The following is a 14,991-nucleotide window of genomic DNA, read 5'->3' as shown; positions in this document are numbered from 1 at the left end:
TATATATATATAGAGAGAGAGAGAGAGAGAGAGAGAGACGTGCGCGAAAAATAACTTTTTCGACTCTCAAATCTGTATATTCCCCCTTAAGAACTTAAACCTGGCATTCCTTCCAGTCTATAACAAGTCGAGATGTGTTCTACTTGTAAACTGTATGAAAATAGCAGTTTGTAGTGTTATTTAATTCATAATATTGTTATGCTGTCATTAATGTTCAACTGGCAACTATGTTCTAATTTGGAACTTTGTTTTCAGAGAAGAAACGTAAATCAGTTGATAGTGAAAGTGAAAGTGCAAAGAAAGAAAAACAGAAGAAATCATCAGAAAAAAAGAAAGTTCGGCGGAGTGATGAGACAAAAAGCAAAGATTCTGATCCAGGAAAAAACAAAGACACAGAAAAAGTCACAAAGGGTCATTCCACAGGTGATCAGGTTAAAGCTAATAAGACTTCACGAAGTACTGAGAATGTGACTAAATCACAGGCACAAGAAGGCAGCACTAGTGATGTTAAGGAGGAGTCTAGTAAGGCTAGTGGGGAAGGGAGTGAACTGGGAAAGGGCGTGTCTCGAATTGTGAAATCCAGTGTCTCCAGCAAAAGTACTAGCAACCAACTCGAAAATTCATCCATTGTACCTGAAAGTTCAGTGAGTAGTGCGCATGAGGTGGAGGTCTCAACAAGCGGTGTGAAGCCGAACTCTGCATCCAGACCCAAGATTGTGTTAATGCAAAGCGATGATGACGATGATGAAGACTTCATCAACATCAAAGCTGATGCTGAAGCAGGTGAGAAAACATCCTGATACAGTTCACACTTTTGAAATCCCACAATACCAAGTGGAGTAAGTAGTTAACGAAGATGGTGTTTGAGATAGGTTGTAGTAGTGTATTTCCTTTTTTGCTGTCATTTTTCCATTATTTGTTGATCATCACCACCATCCTTTGTGCATCATAAATCCTTCTCTATTTTGTGCACTATGAATATATTCAATAGAGCATTATAACAAAGAAAAACTGTGACAGTTTGCTGTGTTGTTGCCAAAATAGAATCACTGTAAACCACTTCAGCCGACTGTCCATGCACATCACGTGCAGAAATTGACTGTTAAAAGACAACGCCACAACCACAAATAGATGAAAACTCAGCAAATTATTCTCATATAGCCTAGTTTCTTGATCTTGGATTGTGTTTAATGGTGTCTGTTTATTCGAATGTTTGTATAGGAACATAAGTTCTGATGCTTTGTCTGTGCCAAGCCTGTTGCATAAATTAGAATGTAGTACTGATAGTAGCTTGTCTTATTGAACTTTTTAGCCATTAAAAACATCCAGTTAAACTTATCTCTGGCTGGATTTTTTAAAAATTACAGAATGGATTATTGCTAGGAACCAGAGTTTTAGATATCAGTTCTAAAAGTTAATATTCCAACTAGCTATAGTTATAAACAAGCAAGCAATACCCCCACTCTGGTATAAATAATTCTGCTGGATATGAAAGCAGTAGCCAATTGTAGAAATGATGAAACTCCATGTTAACTGTTTAATTGAAGAAGTTCGCATCATTCTATGCTGTTGGCTACAGTTTCCACTGATGTAGACTTGTGGATGGCTTTAGTAAGCAGTGCTTGCTTTTCAATTGCAAGTTTAAATGACTGGTCTGAACAGCTGTTATTTACAAATAGCAAGATTAATTATTTCACTAGATTCATTCTCTAGTCTGTGTGACCCAGCTCTCCTCTGTTAGATTTCAGTATCTTGAATAGGGACATCTGTAGCTCAAGTGCTAGCACACTGGTATTCCACCCAGGTGGTCTGCATTCAGTCTCTGGTCAGGTCGTGATAGAATTTATAGTGGACAAAGCAGACACACAGGGTTTTTCTCGAGGTACTCCTATTTCATCCATCATTTTACCAACACGTTCCACTTCCCCCTCATTTCATCTGTCATCTGGAATAGTAAAAATAGGTTGGGGTGAAGTCTTGAGGGTAGTACAGGTTTCCGATGCTGATATAGGATGGGCTTGGGACTCAGAGTCCCTTGGGCTTGTTAGACTACACATGTGTGGATGGGATCTGGCTCTGTTAGGGGTTGAGGAAGGATAGCCCACCTTTCAGCGTCAGATTCACGAATGCCACTCAGGCCACCTGTCAGTCATGGACAGTGGTCACATATAAAGGTACAATCACACGTCGCTACTTTTGCAGCGCTGCAGTACAAAAAACTGTGCAACTCTTGTACTGCGACGTGTGAACAACGGTACAACCCGAAAAGTAGCGGCTGCCGAACCTGCTGCCCGATACTTTTCCATGCTGCGCACAACTTAAAAGTAGCGACGTTTGAACAGGGTTCTCAGGGTTGCAGCCGCAGCATTTTTGATATCGGTTTTGTTGAAACTTTTGCTGCGGTTGCAACCAGTGTTACCACCCAAATGTGCCAATGATACTTTTATTGGTTGGATATATTTTAATGTTAAATGTGATGAAAATAAATTATTTGTAACAGTTATTAAATACACAACACAGTCTGAGCATAATTGGTGACGATATAATTCATTTTTTAAATTTTCCGTAGCATAGTTCCAAACAGGAGGGTTGCCAACATTGATTACGTGAATATACTGTTGGTTATCATTTAAGTATATAGGCGTTTTTAAAAGCTTTATAGTAAAAATAATGTCAATTTCTGAATACTAGATACGACAGAAAAGCAAATAATAGATAAGGAAGCTTTCGCATGAGTTTCTTAATAATGCGAACATAACCACAAAATGTATATTGAGAAGTCAACACGGAGATGGGAACCTGCAGCATGACTGTGGCTGCAAAAGTAGCGCCTTGCGTGTGAACAGACTCGCAACCTCCAGTTGCAACTTTTGCAGCACGAAAAGTAGCGTGCAGCGTGCTACTTTTGGCTTACGTGTGAACACGACATGCAACTTTTGCAGCTGCAGTATAAAAGTAGCACTGCAAAAGTAGCGACGTGTGACCATACCTTAAGGGTGCACATAAGACCAAACTGTGCCTAGAGTATATGGATCCATCCCAGGTCTGGCCCTCGTCATAAAGCCAAGCCAGGTCGTGAATAAGGCCTCTGGCTTGTATCCATTCAAGTGTACTCAGTTTAATTTATAACTTTTAGTAGGGTAGATAAGGGTAATTGTAAACAGGGGGTAATTGTAAACAAATGCTGTAAGAAATACAAAACTGTCAATATAACAATTTTAATTCAGGGGAATATTTAAATTAACATGTTGGCTAACCTAGAAAGCAATTTGGCGCCAAATAGAAGTAACTGCTTAGTTGTGAACGAATGTTTTGTTAAGAGTCTACAAAAAAAGTTGAGAAAGAATTTTGCCTCACCTTCATTTTTGGCATTGTAAGTAAACGTACAGTGCTATTTTTTAAGAATATGTTGTTTTTATGAGTAATGTATGGTAGTTAACATTTATTACAATGGTTTTGAGATCTCCCATAATCTCAATTCATTAAATTATGATGTAGCCTATTTACATTTGTCCAATAGTTTTAATTGCTTGGGGGTAGCTACTTGTAAACATGTTTTACTATGGTTACATTTCGTACTTTTCAATAATCAAAATTCCAAGAAATTATATTAGAAAGAGACTCCCCAACTACACTGTAGAGGATTTAGGGAGGGCTGTCACAGATGTGAAAAATAGTAACTACAGTTATCGTGAAGCTCAGAAGAGGTACTCAGTTCCTATATCGTCATATGTCATAGGTTAAAGGGACGAAATGTACCAGTGACCAAAATTGGAGTTGGAAGGAGTACAGCTCTTTCTTCTGAAACAGAACAAAAAATGTTCAGTGTCTGATAGCCTGTGCGAAAATTGGTGTTTACAATTACCCCCTCTCAAAGGGGTAAATGTAAACAGGTGGGATAAATGTAAACTAGCAATTAAAAGATGAAAAAAAAATTAACCTTAATATTTTAAACCTATTTTCAGGGAAAGGAAAGATCTAAAAATAACACAATGTTTCTTTGTCATGCTTACTGTTACTGAGGGTTGTGTAATGTTGAAATATATTTGAAATCAGTGAAAAGTGTTAAAATTACCCTGGTCTACCCTACTTAAAAATCCGTTTCCATATTACTTAACAGTCAATGAAGGATATTTGTCAATTATGTAAACTAAATACTTCCTGCGCCGTGGGGTCGTGGTCTAAGGCATCCTGTCTAGGACTCGCGTTGCAGAGTGCGTGCTGGTTTGAGTCCTCATGGGAGAAGAAATTTTCTCAAAAAATTTTGGCCAGTGTATGGGACCGGTGTCCGCCCAGCATCGTGATGCACTTGGGGAGCTACGATAGGTAGCGAAATCCGGTTGCGAATACCAGCTATAATGGCTGGGGGATCATCGTGCTAACCACACGATACCTCCATTCTGGTTGGATGATCGTCCACCTCTGCTTCGGCATGTGGGCGTGAGGCCAGCAGCCGGCTGGTCAGTCTAGGCCAGGCCTGCACAAACAGCGCTCAACGAGCGCGCTTGCTCCTTCGGAGCGGGAGAGCCGAGTTTACCACTCGCCGAAACAGAGAGGAAGAGATGTCAGAATGACATAGACTTGCTATGGGTAGAGGAGAGGGAAACGACCACTCAGTTATCTAGTGGAGTGCAGTGTGTAGGCCTATTCTCAGTAACTGTTTCACGTTGCTTACCTACTGCTACAGTACAGTATGGAGGAATCAAAAAACGGAACATAACATTTAACATTTAACGATTTATAGCTCGAACTTATTGATCTTTAATGTGACTTAAGGGCTAAAGATCGTTTGAATAATACTACTAGCCTGGTTGAATTTTACAAGACTAAAACATTAGCAATAATATTCACGACTACACAGGCTGGCTGTGAAAAAGATTGCTGTGTTTGGCTCAACATTTATATTTGTGAGCAACTGTTTTCTATAATCAACTTTAATAAAGGCAGACATCGAACATCTGTAACTGATGTTTCATTGTGATCAGTAATCTATTGTTCCTTTCAGCTGCCAACAGCATAAAACCTCGATTTGATGTAGGCCTACTGATAAATAAAAATATAACAAAATGATATTGTACATTTAAGTAGCTATAGAATTTCCATTATTTCTGTAAAATAAATATTTCTTTATTAATTAACTAATAATAGTCCAAGATAGTTTTGCAAACACTGAATGGGAATTCATTTCATAAGCACTTGTAATAGTACTTCCTTTTGTGTACATTTTGTACGAGATCCACCTCTTCTTCCAGTCCACCCGTATACAGAGCGCAGCTAATATCTGCTTTCCGCTCATGAGCTGTGAGCCAGCTCGGAGAGCGCAAACCTTGTGCAGGCCTGGTCTAGGCCCTTCATGGGCTGTAGCGCCACGGATTATTATTGTAAACTAAATACATAATTTTCTGTTGTATTCTACCATGGTTGTGTGACATTTGAATTGTGTGCCATGATAGATCTACCATTGTAGAGTAGAAAGTGTTAAAGAGGGAGATGCCTGATTTTATTTGATCTTTCTTCAGAGGAACTGCTGGATGCCGAACTGCCCAAGGAAGTCCCTGATACAACTCGGAATGGAGTGACATCAACTACGAAGGTGGTTTCTAGCAAAGGAGAAAGTGCATTAGCAACAGACAAGAGGGGCCTGCAGTTATCTGAGAGACTAGGTGCCAAAGTGACAACAGGGTCTATATTAGACAGATTGGGTGTACGCAAAATGGCATCAGTAACCTATGACACAAATAAGAGCAATTCACCATTACTCCGTGTTGCTGATCGCTTGGGTGATAAAGTGACAGGCAGCTTGCGGTCAGATGATGTAGACTCTCAGAGCACTGTTTCATCCAGACTTGCAAATAGACTTAGTGGTAGAATCACGTTGTCAAATGATAGAAGAAATATATCTATGGCATCGCACTCAGAACGACGCAATGTGTCTGTGGCACAGGTAGCACCCACGACAGTGAATAGGACATCAAGAATCATAAACAAGTCAGAACCACAGCAAGTAGGATCAAAATCTCTTCGTCGGCCACTCGATTCTGAAGCTGAAGAAGCAGATGATAAAGAACAGGTGAGAATGGGGTAATGTAGAGTAATGCCATCAGGCCTTCTCTACCACACCACCAGAATACAAATAAATATTTACAAGAAACAAATACAGAGAGAAGAAGGGAATTAGAAATAGTAGTGAAATGTGTTTTTAAAAAGATTTTACAGGACAAAGAAAAAAGCATTGCCACTTTTCAAAGCTACTTTCGGTACAGTTTCAAATTATACCGAAAGTAAATTAAAAAATCAAGGGACATAAAAGTGACAATGCTTTTTTCTTTGTCCTGCAAAATTCATAGCGGATTTTAGAGGTGCAGTGATGATATGCTTCTGAAAACTTTATCAGTTAAATCACACAAGTGGTAGATACTGTATTTTCTCAACTACCCCATGTGCTTTTTTTCCCGAAATATGCAAGTAAAAAAAAATACGGGTGCACGGCTTATTTGAAATGAAGTTCCCAATTTTCCTCCCGTGCAACTCCTAAGGTGGTAGAGCATGCATGGGTATTTCAGTTGTTAACATTGCTAAAGTTCACACCTGTGGAGTAATGGTTAGCACGTCTAGCCGTGAAACCAGGTGGCCCGAGTTCGATTTCCGGTCGGGGCAATTTAACTGGTTGAGGTTTTTTCTGGGGTTTTCCCTCAACCTAATATGAGCAAATGCTGGGTAACTTTCGGTGCTGGACCCCAGACTCATTTCACTGGCATTATCACCTTCATCTCATTCAGATGCTATATAACCTAAGATGTTGATAAAGCATCGTAAAATAACCTACTAAAAAAATTGCTAAATGGCATTTGGATTAGCAGTACATGTGTCAGAATCACGTTCAAGTGTGATAAGTGTATAGTTTGTGCATCTTATATTTTCAATTCTGAAAATGAATACCACTAAAGGTATGATATTGCGATCCTATACTTGCAGCAAAGAACTTGAAATTATCAAAGATGCAGAGGAACATGAAAACCACATTGTGTCGTACAAAATAAAGAAGTTAATTTACTGGCGCATGCTGTTAACACTGCAGGATATCATGTAAATGGCCAATTAAGAAGAAAACTGACACGCGTGCAGTGCTTGTGCATAGGATGGGTTTGAAATATGTCCTGTTCCAAGATAAAATTTATTAACTGAACTATATTTGTGCTTAATTGTATTTTTTTTTGTTAAAAGTTTTATTTTTATAATTTGCGTTTGTTTTATTATATTTTTTATTATATAATATTTTATTTGATTTCTTTTTGCCTTTCAAAAGTGGGATGCACGGTTTATTCAAGGAAAATATGGTAATTGAAAACATTGGTACTATACGAGGCCTGTCTAAAAAGTATCCGACCTTTAGCCAGAAAAAATATTTCAAATACCTGACGGGGTTGGGACCCTAATCCCCTTCAAAGTAGGCCCCTTGTGCTTGCACACACTTAGCCTACCGATCCTTCCACTGCCGGAAACACCTCTGGAAGTCTTCTTTTGGAATGGTGTTCAGCTCTGTCGTCGCGTTCCGCATTATCTCTTCTCTACTCTCAAAACGGGATCCTTTCAGTGGTGTCTTCAATTTTGGAAACAACCAGAAGTCGCAAGGAGCCAGGTCTGGAGAGTAGGGAGGTTGGCGAACGGTTGTAATTCCATGTTTGGCCAAGAAAGTATGGATCAATTGGGATGAATGTGTGGGGGCGTTGTCGTGATGCAAGTGCCAGTTGTTCGCCGTCCACATGTCTGGTCTTTTGCGCCGAACTGCATCACGGAGTCGCCGGAGAACATCGTGATAGTACTCCTTTGTCACCGTTTGCCCTTCCGGTGTGTATTCGTGATGCACAATTCCACGGACATCAAAGAAAACAGTCAGTATCACCTTGATTTTGCTTCGCACCTGCCGCGCTTTCTTCGGCCTTGGAGATTCGGGATGCTTCCATTGCGACGACTGTCTTTTTGTTTCTGGGTCGTACTTGTACACCCATGACTCATCTCCAGTTATCACGGTGTTCAGAAACCCAGGATCAGTGTTGGCGGTGTCCAGAAGGTCCTGTGCAATGTCACGACGGAGGTCTTTTTGTTCCGGGGACAACAACTTGTGCACGAATTTCGCAGCCACTCGGTTCATGTTCAAATCATCACGCAAAATTGCATGTGCAGAATCTTTACTCACTCCAACCTCTTCGGCAATCTCCCGCACGGTCAAACGACGATCTGCCATCACCAAATTTCGCACCCTCTCCACAACAGCTGCACTCCGAGCAGTTTGGGGCCTGCCACAACGCTGCTCACTCTCCGCTGATGTGCGGCCATCTTTGAATCGGTTGAACCACTTCTTAATTTGTGTTACACCCATTGCATCTTCCCCAAACACCTGCTGAATCTTACGAATTGTTTGACTTTGAGAATCACCAAGCTTTTGACAAAATTTGATGCAGTATCTTTGCTCAATTCGTTCAGTCATCTTGCGAGAAAACTAAATCCGACAAACACTTAGAACAGCACCTTACTTGGCGACCACCAGCCAGTGACTGACACAAGCGAATGCGGTGAAAAAATTCAAGCATGCGCATTACGGTTCCTCCTTCCACCGTGCACAGTGGCGCCGCCTTAGAATCACTACTTTGCGTGGGAAAATTTAAGGTTGGATACTTTTTAGACAGGCCTTGTATGTATTGGAGATGAACAGATTATTTGCGTTTTTCGACAATTCTATCTCATCATAGTAATGTCATTCACAACAGACAAAACATGAACGAAGTAACATTTACGGCAATGTTTTTAAATTAATATGTGTGGGCGGAGAAGAAGGTTCCAGCATTACATTCATGTAATGTAACTGTATAGCAAACTATAATGAGACAGTTGGCAGAAAGGTGCTTTTCAATCAGCTTAGGGTAGATGGTATGAAAGGAGAGATTGTAAGCTCAATTCACAGTAGCTTATTTGAAGCTCAGCTGCTTATCTTCTTTTTATAAAATTAAGAATATGAATCAAACATGAATAAAGCCACAAACTAGATAATCCAGGCACAAATAATCGAAGGTTTGCTTAATCCCTTTTGTGTACTGCATTGCACTATTGTCGTGTCGAGTTGACAGACAGACAGACAGACAGACGTGAGTACTGGGTTCGTGCAGAAACTAAGTTCTCAGTGTGATAGCGTGAATAAATACATCTTTATTGCCTGAATATTTGTTTCCAAGTAAGTGTTGTTACACTGAGTCTGGGTCGAGGTGTTTTATAGGTTTCAGCAAGCTGATAAGTGGTGCCTTTAGCACCCTTCCTAAAGTAACCTTTGAACCCTCATTTCTTTGACCTTGAGGTCAGACGCCTGTCCTGGGTCTAGACTCGATAAAATACTTTATGATTCTGAAAATGGGGTGAAATTCTTAAATGGAGCACAACCCTTTAACTCAAGCCAGACGATCTAAATGAGGCAGAACTCTTGGTGAAGGAAAACAGAATAATTGGGACATAAATTTGAAAGATTGTGGACTAGACTGCTGAAAGCTTCACATACTCTGGCTAGACGATAAGTTCAATGTCACCAATACGAATGAAATATCAGTAAATGCAAGTGAAATCATTAGTCTCATTACACTATGTTCCTTTATTTGCAATGTATTGTTGTATGATTATAGAAAAAGTGAATTGTTTGATTTATCCTGTTGAGAGATATATAAAGACTGATATACTTTATTAGTTGAATAGCTAATGACTTCTCGTGTCATAGTCCTGGGTTTAAATCTCAGTAAGACCATGTAAAATTTGTAATGGACAAAGACAGTGTTTGAGATAGGTTTTCGCATAGTTCTTCTATCTGTCTCACTGTCATTGCATCAGTTGATCCATGAATCATCATCAACATCATCATAATCATCATCGTGTCTTCATTGTTCTGAGAAAAGAACGTGAGGTAATGATAAAAAATTTATTGAGAAAAAAAGGCTTTTGCTTTTACACAGTTTTAAATGTACAGTCGGCATTGTGTTCCCAATATACTCTATTATTTCTTTACAGTGATGTAAATATCTCAGAGAAGCCTAGTGTTGTTGTGTAGTCAACTGTTCGAAGACAGGTCTGAACCTCACAAGTGATATACCAATCAATCTTCTTAATGTATCCAGCTGTTTGCTGACAACATTAAGTCCACTATAGTCCACTGTAGTCTATTCAGTTGCTGTTTTTAACGAGAAATGAGGGGTATTTTGATCAGTGTTCATTATAGATGCCTTTTGCTAGTAGCCAGAGTTGGGGTGTAGTCAATATATACTGCAGGGCTGTGTCTTCTGCAACTGGTACTGATGATTTTAATTTACTTCTTTTGTGGTTTATGGATGGACAGTATAGAAGAATGTGTTCCAGATCTTCATCATGATTATTACACCACAGACAAGTAGGATTATCAGAAATGTTAAATCGGTGTAGGTACAATTGAATGACAATGTGACCTGTTCTGACTCTTGTTAAAAATGTTGTTGTTTTCTAATGCCAGGCGTTTGACAATAAAGTCATTTGACCTCTTGCACTCCAATATTTTTCAAAGATATTATCATGGTCAGGCACTGAAGCACAGATTTTGAGGTGTTCCGAATCCATTTCTTGGTTTGAGTTGCACAGTGGGCAGTTAGGGGACTGATATATTCCAGTTCTATTGTTAAAAATGTTTGAACATGTCTGGACAAGTTTTTGTACATTTCCAGGTCATTTGGTTTCTTTTGTACAGACTGTAAAAGTTTTCCTTTGTCAGAAGAGAGTCAATTGTTGATCCATAGGTTTGTAAAATGAGACTTTACTGAAGCAAAAGGACTGGATAGAGATATCACTTGAAGAGATACCCTCTCGTGGGTACTCACCTTGTCATGGTGATGGAGCTTAAACTTGTTGTTTAAGCTAACAAGTAACAAAGAGGTACCCACATAAGCTGCATTAACACCAACGCAGTCCCACTATATTTTTCACTGCTTATGATTCATGAAGTGATATACCAAGAAGGCACCACTTATGAGGCAACTAGGCCAGGAGATAATGGGGTAAGGTGGCCAGTGCCTTTCCCCTTCCATCGCATACATCGCTGACTAGCTACATATTACACTAGTCAGACTTCAGATAGGCCTACATACAAATAATTGTTCTTTTTCTGACACATATTGTCAAGTGAGATATACTGCCAGAACCTCTGTAAAGAAATGATTTACATTCATACTTCAAAATTTTGTAGTCAATCATATATGATATGACGGAATTTTTTTGTGCAATTTTCGTCCTGTCTAAGAAATTTCGTACATAAATAATCATTACTCTAATGTGTGCTGTACTTTCGGCATGAACAGTAACTCAACAGTTATACCTGGTAAGGTTTATCTTGTCTCAGTAGCAATAAAACCAAATCCCTTCAAATGAGGGTAGAGATTATAGGAGGGTTGTAAATTTTCAGGATTCCTTTCAAAATCTTGTTATTGTACAAGCTACCGGAACTCAGTTTCTTGAAAGACAAGCTCAGTGACGGAACTATACAGTACAAAGAGAGATATTTTGTTACTTTATTTTGCGCTACAGAATGTATCAACTAGTCCCTTCCGCCACTGGCATCGCTTCACTCCCCCCCATCGCAATAACAACACAGACGAGATAAGACACGTTTCCTTTCTCTCTCTTTTCACAGTGAGACAAGATTCATCACACAGACTTTAGTTGTTTGCATCATTGACACAAGATATTGTTCAAATGAATTTGAAGTACTGGTATATTATTTTTTATTGAAATGCGACGAAAATACTGTGTTTTATTACCGAAAGATATGCTGCATGCTTATGGACGAATGTGAGGGCTTCAAAACTAAACAGCCTGCTTGCAAGCTATTACCGGTACATAATTTAAAAATTGCACTATGTGAAACCTAAGGTAATAGTACTGTCAAAAAGTTTATACCAGACATTCTGGTTATCTTTCAGTCACCTAGAAAAAGGCCACTACTGTCCAGAGTCGTAGCCATGCGTCGAGAAGCAGAGGAGAGGACGGAGGAAGAGGAAGAGGAGTACGACCCTGCAAACCCGGCAGTTGGCTCTGTGGCCTCTGTTGTTCGTGTGAAACCTCGACCTAAGGTTCCTGCAGCTCTGCAAGCCAACAAGAACCTCATCCTAAAGGCCATGGCAGAGGCTCAGAAATCAGTTGCCAGTGCACCAAAGCGAGTGGAACCAGAAGATGTAAGTTTGTGTACAGGCAGCAAAATGTGTTCATTCGTAAAAGTTCTGAATTCTGACTAGAATTTGTAACCCATTTTGATTCACTGTTTAATTTTGAAATTTCATAGGTTTCTGATATTAGATGATATAATTGCCATAACATAAAAATATGGTGCCTGCATTAAAATGGTTAGGCCTATACTTTTTGCTACTTCTACAGTCTGATCCGTATGAGTATGGATAATATTAATTTATTATTATAAAGGTATTATGATGGTAAGAAAAATTTCTTGCTGGTTATATTATGATTAAAAGCTGGGAGTTTTCATATATGACAATCAACAATGCATAATCTGAAAGGAGAAATGAAAATCGTGGATGATTAAAATGGCTACTACAAATCAACAGCAGGCACAATGTGTTCTTTGGTATGCTAAATTTGAGTTTTAAAAGAGTTCAAAAGAAATTTCGACGTGAGTATGGTGTGCGTAATGTACCTAAATACGATTCCATAATGTTGTGGTATCGAGCATTTGTAGAAACAGTTCTGTGTTAAAAAAACATGCAGGAGGTTGCAGGCGAAACCCAGTATGAGAAGCAGCTATCTCTTGGCTTAGCCCCGAACTCACCAGATCTAACCCCTCCTGACTTATTCATGTGGGGTTTTGTTAAAGACATTGTCTATTCATAGAAACCCAGGAACATTGATGATCAATCAATCAATCAATCAATCAATCAATCAATCTTCTTAATGTATCCAGCTGTGTGCTGAGAACAAAAAGTCCACTATAGTCTTTTCAGTTCTTGTTTTTCATGAGAAATGAGGGGTATTTTGATCGGGAATATTGATGACCTCAGAGTAAAAATTACTCAAGCTTTTCAACAAATCTTCTCTTACGTTACAACAGACATGGGCTGAATTGCATCACCGTTATGAGTTGTGCAGGGTCTCAATGGGGGTCATGTTGAGCTCTGAGGAATCTCCCATCTTTCAGTGTTGCATTACAAAGTTTCAACAAATAAAGTTCGGTAGTAAATGTTTTACGGTGTTTTTATTTTATCCATACCCAAACGGATCACTTTGTGTATTGCAGAGCAAGAGAGTTAATGACTTTATTGGCAACAACTCAGCTCTAGTTAAGAACAACAACATATTTCTGATATGGTTAAAATCTAACTACTATAATATTTACCTAGCTAAGACTTTAATTTGTTCATTTCACAGTTACACAATTTTTTTTATGGGTACCTATATCCATACTTTTTTATGTATTTAATTTCGTTGTTCTGGCTATGATTCCTTGTTTGCTCATAGTTCCATTCTTACTTCATGTCACACACTTGAGAGAGATGGGTAATCAACCCTTTCGTCTTCATTTGCTGCACTATGTATGCGTTGTCTTATACAGCTGGATTATTGTTCACTATTTTATTTTTAATAAAGTTATCTTACTAGTTCAAAAAAGATGTAGAGCTAGATAAAATAATACATGAACACCTAGGATACTTTTAAATTTTGTGGTGGATAGTTTAGTAGCCTGAGAAAGAGCTTTACAAATCTGTAGGTGGCCTGGCTACCATATCTTGATACATTTTTACATAACTCACAATTCTGTAAAGTTAAAATTACAATTTTTATGTAGGTACTTGGCCAGGCAGTCATGCTGAGTAAGAAGTCAGAATTTTACCTCAGCTGATTTTCGATTTCCTTCTGAAATTAAGAATTAAGAATTAGCCACGAAATCCCGTGAAGGGCAAGGGCCTCTTGACTATGCAGGTGGCTTGTCAAGCAGTTCCCGGTTAGCCACTCCGGGAATGATGGTCACTTTTGTAATGCAATAGTTTGGGATGCTGTCCGAGTTAACACTGAAGGGTCCACTGTTCACTAGTCACTGATTGGGGTGCAAGTCACTTTGTGAATAGTTTCTGCTGTTGTCGGTCTTTCGCTGTTCTTGACCATAGATGGTCGAATTTTGATCTAAGTTCGTCTGCCCACCTTGTCTTCTGTCTTCCAGCGTTGTGTTTGCCAATCCTTGGGTCCCATATCTTAAGAATGTGTGTCCACCGGTTCGCGTTGAGTCGCATCACGTGTCCTGCCCATTTCTTCTTCAGCTTGTCGGCCGTTTCTGCTGCGTCTTTGAGATGTGTTTGTCTCTTATGTCTTCGTTATGTAGTCTGTGTCTGAGTGTGATGTTCAGCATCTTCCTCTCCATTTTTCGTTGGCACTTTCTCAGCATGTCTCTCTCCCTCTTTCCGTTAGAGACCATGTCTGTGCTCCGTATAGGAGAACTGGAAGGATGCAGCTGTTCATGACTCCGCTTCTTAATTTTAAATTGTAAGTCTTGTCTGTCAGAATGAAACTGAGGCTTTAAAATCTCTTCCATGCATTTCCAATTCTTCTTTGATTCTCGTTCTGTCGTCTGTTGTGAAAGGACATTAAGGTATGGTCACATGTCGCTACTTTTGCAGCGCTGCAGTACAAAAAACTGCACAACTCTCGTACTGCTACGTGTGAACAACAGTGCAACCCGAAAAGTAACGGTTGCCGAACCTGCTGCCCGCTACTTTTTCATGCTGCGCGGAGCTTAAAAGTAGCGATGTGTGAACAGGGTTCTCAGGGTTCCAGCTGCAGCATTTTGATATCGGTTTTGTTGAAACTTTTGCTGCGGTTGCTACCAGTGTTGCCACCCAAATGTGCCAATGATACTTTTATTGTTTGGATATATTTTAATGTTAGATGTGATGAAAATAAATTATTTGTAACAGTTATTAAATGCAC

General features: G+C 39.3%; 1 protein-coding gene across 1 annotated transcript in view; it reads left to right on the top strand.

The window, feature by feature from the left end:
* Nab2 (Nuclear polyadenosine RNA-binding 2) overlaps positions 1-14,991 on the top strand; it is a 55,443-nt gene that overhangs the window by 13,670 nt on the left and 26,782 nt on the right. Inside the window, exons 4-6 of the mRNA XM_069823490.1 lie at positions 256-783; positions 5,520-6,070; positions 11,982-12,233. Coding sequence (XP_069679591.1) covers positions 256-783; positions 5,520-6,070; positions 11,982-12,233 — 1,331 coding nt within the window. The remainder of the gene's footprint in view (positions 1-255; positions 784-5,519; positions 6,071-11,981; positions 12,234-14,991) is intronic.

Source organism: Periplaneta americana, chromosome 4 (assembly GCF_040183065.1).
Source record: "Periplaneta americana isolate PAMFEO1 chromosome 4, P.americana_PAMFEO1_priV1, whole genome shotgun sequence".
In the NCBI taxonomy this organism is placed as follows: Eukaryota; Metazoa; Arthropoda; class Insecta; order Blattodea; family Blattidae; genus Periplaneta; species Periplaneta americana.
This window is presented reverse-complemented; position numbering and strand designations above follow the sequence as displayed.